Source organism: Dipodomys ordii, unplaced genomic scaffold (genome assembly GCF_000151885.1).
Source record: "Dipodomys ordii isolate 6190 unplaced genomic scaffold, Dord_2.0 Scaffold181, whole genome shotgun sequence".
In the NCBI taxonomy this organism is placed as follows: Eukaryota; Metazoa; Chordata; class Mammalia; order Rodentia; family Heteromyidae; genus Dipodomys; species Dipodomys ordii.
Genome location: NW_012267397.1, coordinates 1,052,078 through 1,056,552, shown reverse-complemented (window position 1 = coordinate 1,056,552; position 4,475 = coordinate 1,052,078). Strand labels below are relative to the sequence as shown.

General features: G+C 47.9%; 1 protein-coding gene across 1 annotated transcript; it reads left to right on the top strand.

Moving 5' to 3' along the window:
* The first annotated feature begins 1,274 nt into the window (after nucleotides 1-1,274).
* Trappc3 (trafficking protein particle complex 3) lies at nucleotides 1,275-2,649 on the top strand. The gene is made up of 2 exons (XM_013034096.1): nucleotides 1,275-1,493; nucleotides 1,901-2,649. Exons 1-2 carry the CDS (start codon nucleotides 1,323-1,325, stop codon nucleotides 2,018-2,020), a joined length of 291 nt encoding a protein of 96 aa, XP_012889550.1. The 5' UTR covers nucleotides 1,275-1,322; the 3' UTR covers nucleotides 2,021-2,649.
* The last annotated feature ends 1,826 nt before the right edge of the window (nucleotides 2,650-4,475 follow it).

Below are 4,475 nucleotides of genomic sequence, written 5' to 3'. Positions count from 1 at the left end.
AGTGGCGCTGTGGCTCAAGTGGTAGAGCGCTAGCCTTGAGCTGAAGAGCTGAGGGACAGCGCCCAGGCCCAGAGTTCAGGCCCCATGACCGGACCCCAAAAAACAAACAAACAAAAAGAATACAGATCTTAGACTCAGAGAAACATGGCTTCAGGTTCTAGCTCCAATATTTACTGGTTCTGGGTTCTCAGTAAGTTTATTTTAACCTCTTTAATTGGCAGTTACCTCACCTTGAAATGAAGAAAGTAAAAGTTTTGTTGTAAGGAATAACGGGCATGAACATTCAGGTAAAATGAATGCGCTTCATGTAGTAGTATTGCACTTACAGTGATTACTATTGTTAATACTAGTGCTGTATATTACGGTGTTAAATGGTATGACACCTCTAGCTCTGTGACATTTACCTAACGGATCGTTCCTTCAGATGTGAGCATGCTGGCCATACTCAAATCCTAAAGAGGATTGAGAGTGAAGAAAGCTTTATGAGGGGAGGGGAGGATTAGGAGTGGTAGATAGAGAAAGATACCTTGAGAGTAATTCCACTTGTGACTATTCACTTTCAAGAATGTGGGTCCCTAGCTGAAGGTATGGTCCAGCATTAGTGTACCTACCTAGCAAGTACACAGAGAGGTTAGGGGCCTGTCTGCTCAGCTCAGATGCTGGTTCAGGATGTTTGACCCTCAGGTGGTCCGTGGTCCTTTCTACACAGAGAGTGAGTTGTTGCTTGACTATATAATGCCTTGAAAGAGAGCCATGTGCAACTGTATACAGTGTTTCTGCCTTTTGCCATGAATATCTAAAACTCAGAGCTTCATTTCTCCCTCAGGTCACCATCCTTACTACAATTTTTTTCTTTCTTTCTTTTTTGTCAGTCATGGGGCTTGAACTCTGGGCCTGGGCACTGTCCCTCAGCTCTTCAGCTCAAGGCAAGCACTCTACCACTTGAGCCACAGAGCCATTTCCAGTTTTCTGGTGGTTTATTAGAGATTAGAGTCTCATTGATGTTCCTTCCCTGGCTGGCTTTGAACCCTGATCCTCAGATCTCAGACTCCTGGGTAGCTAGGTTTATAGGCATGAGCCACGGGTCCCTGGCCTTCTCTTCTTTTGGCCAGTCCTGGGGCTGAAGAATTGAATCCAGGACTTCATGCATGTTAGGAAAGCACTTTACCACTAAGTCAGATTCCTAGCCCTACAGTTTCTCTCTTTCTTGTTTTTGTTTTGTTGGTTGCAGGTGTGAGCCCCCAGTGCATGGCCCTTATTGCTGTTTCTGTTGGCCTTTTCCCATAGTGCTATTGTGTGTCTCCTGATAGGTGGCATTCAAGATGTACTTGGGCATCACTCCAAGCATCACTAATTGGAGCCCAGCTGGTGATGAATTCTCCCTCATTTTGGAAAACAACCCCTTGGTGGACTTCGTGGAACTTCCTGATAACCACTCATCTCTTATTTATTCCAATCTCTTGTGTGGTGTGTTGCGGGGAGCCCTGGAGATGGTGAGTGCAGCTCTTTACCTTTTGCAATATCTGAACTGTGGTAAGGGTTGGAAAAATGTTTGATTGAATGAGAGAAAGGGGCTTTGGCTCTTCCCAGCCTTTTACTGCCTGAAATGATAGTGATGCTGAGATGGGATCCAAGTGGAACACCTCTCCGTGGTGGTGATCCTGACCTACTGGGCTGAGAGGTGGTGTCCTCAGTCCTCACAGCCCAGGCCCACACTCTCCCTACTCCTAGACTGGCTTACATGATAACAATCTCGTTATTGGGACCACTGTCTTCTGCAGTGGGATGCTGGAGCTGGCAGTCCTGTGGGAACCAGCCCGCCATTCTGAGTGCTCTGGGGTCAGGCACAGCCTACCCCAAGGCTGTGGCATCTGCCCTTGCATTTCTCTGCTGTCCCCAGGTTCAGATGGCCGTGGAGGCCAAGTTTGTCCAGGACACCCTGAAAGGAGATGGCGTGACAGAAATACGGATGCGGTTCATCAGAAGGATTGAAGACAATCTCCCAGCTGGAGAAGAATGACCATTCTCAGGACAAGAGGTAGCCAGCGGGAGGACTTTTTGGAAGCAGAAAGGCTCAGTGCTCCATCTGCTCCCTGGAACTCAGTGACTCTTTAATATCGATGTTCTATATTCTTCTAACCTTGTTTCCATTCTCCATGCTAATAAAGAGCAGACTGGTATAGTCCATTTACACCACAAGTATGCACATTCAGAAGGGAAATTCTTCACTCCCTTCCCCTTCAAAGGGGCTGGATGTAATTGTCCTTGGTTGGACTAGAAAGAACTCAAACTATTTTACATTCCTGTACATTTTCCAGCACAAAATCTACTTTGACCCCATTGAGAGACAAACCTGGCACATCTATTCCTTGGCCTTCGTCAAGCCATTGACAAATGGCAGTAGGGAATCTGGGGTTGTTGGGGGGAAGGATAGCAGGGTGTGGGTAGGAATTTCTCGGCGCAGTGTGACACGTTGTAGTGCTTGCCAGGACATGGGAGCCAGTCATACCAGAAACACCGACTTCTGGGAAGCCTCCCAGGCCTCATTCCCCCTGCTGTTGGAAGCAACATCTCCTCTTTTTACAGAGGGTCTGTCCTTTTTCTTATAAATTCTTCAATAAAGACACATTCTTGAGTGAAATCCCAATCGTGTCCTGGTTTCTTTCTGTTCAGCATGGAAAATTTGACTAGAAACACTAAACTCGTGTTGAGTACTTGCCCCGTGTCACTCACTGTACGTTACATACTGTATTGAGCTCTTCCATTCTTAGGCCACAAAGTCATACCACTGCTAAGTGGGGATGCCAGGGTTCATACCTGAGCCAACTGCAGAGCTCGTGCTCTCAATGGCATTGCTTTTCTGAAGCTTGGTTAGTAGTAGGGAGAGAAGAGAAGTCATTGTGTGATTCCTCTCAGCCTTACAGAGCTTTGAAAGAAGCAAGACTGTTTATGGCTATATTTGGTAGTGCTATTCTTGGCCTAGCACCTTCAATCCAGGCAGAGTAAGGGAAAACTAGACTCCTGGCCTTGCCCAAGTTAATAGATAGGCCTGGGATGAGGGGAGCTACTTAAAAGTATATTGTACTTAAAAGTGTGGCTTGGTTGAGGGTAGGACCAGGGGGCAGTGTGTGTTCAGGACTTGTTTCTAGAGGGGAGGCCACCAAAAAGAAATGGTCACTTTTATGTCCTCCTTCATTGAGCTTCTTTAACCCTCCTTCCACTTACAGTTATAAGACCCCATGACAAGCCCTCTATTTTGGACAACTGTATTCTTAGCATTCAGTGTAAGACTGAGCCCAAGTGAATGAATGAATGAGATTGAGGGACAGAATGCTGGAGTCCAGTTGTGGGAAGCTTTCTGTAGTTAATCCTATATAATTCTAATTAGGAGGAAGTGTCACCTTTCTCCCTATGTCATAGGCTACTTTCTGCTAGCCATTTAGGTGGCATGAGATTTTGAATATTTCCTAGAATTAAACTTGGACAGTCTTACAGGGCTGATGAGCTATGGAAACAAGGAGCCTTCATAGCTACGGTTCCACAATTGTGTGTTGTCACACAGGGATTGAGGGAAGTAAAGGGACTGGGAATTGCAGGACTATCTGAAGCACCCCATCTTCTAGAATTTCCAAACAACAAATTTCAGCCCTGCCCACCCCAGCAGCTGGGGGATTGTAGTTTATATATATCTAGAGCAGATGCTGTAGAAAAGGTCTTGCTCTGCAGCTGTTGGCCACCAGGGGTCTCCAGATCACCACCCTACCGTGCCAGAAAGAAACATTGGACCGTTGGCTTTCAGAATTTGCTAGAAGATGCACCTGATGGGCAAATCTCAGAGTCTAAATCGGAGTCTGGGAGTGTCCCCCTCCCCTAATCACAGCCATGACCCCCGAAAGCAAAGCTCACACAGCTGCCAGGCTGACTGCTTGCCTACCAAACCCAGGGTATGGGAAGAGCTCTCTGGCCAAGATGTCTGGCTCGCTTACACTCCAAACTTTCAAGCTCTGAGCTCACCCCTAACCGCCCCCCCCACTTCCTGAATGGGTGTGCAGGCCCCCTGCCCCAGCCGCTGATGTAAGAGCCCCCTTCCTTCCCCAGACCCCAACCCCTATGAAGTTTCCATAGTCAGGTTACACCTTCTGGGAGGTTGGCCTCCCCTGAATTTGTACCAGGCATCCAAGTAAGTCCACGGAGCAGTGGCAACACAGGCCCTAGGAGCTGAAATCGCATTAAATAAAATTAAAATAGTCTCCTAACAAGTAGCCCATTGTGGCCCGTGGGAGGGGGGGTGCAGGAAAAGCATCCTCCATCCTCCTGTGCTTAAGTGCTACCATGTGCTGTTCCCTGGAAGCGAATGGGGTGGTGAGAGGGAGGGGAGGGTGGCCGCCAGCGAGGAGACATGCTGTTACCGAACCCGAGTCTTTGATGTAGGGCCAGGCCTGACCCCAGGACAGCCGCTGGCCACTGCCAGGGGA

Coding starts and splice junctions, on each gene's coding strand:
- Trappc3 (XM_013034096.1), top strand. CDS start 1,323: ATGTACTTGGGCATCACTCCAAGCATCACTAATTGGAGCCCAGCTGGT. Junction 1,494..1,900: donor TGCGGGGAGCCCTGGAGATG/GTGAGTGCAGCT, acceptor TGCTGTCCCCAG/GTTCAGATGGCCGTGGAGGC.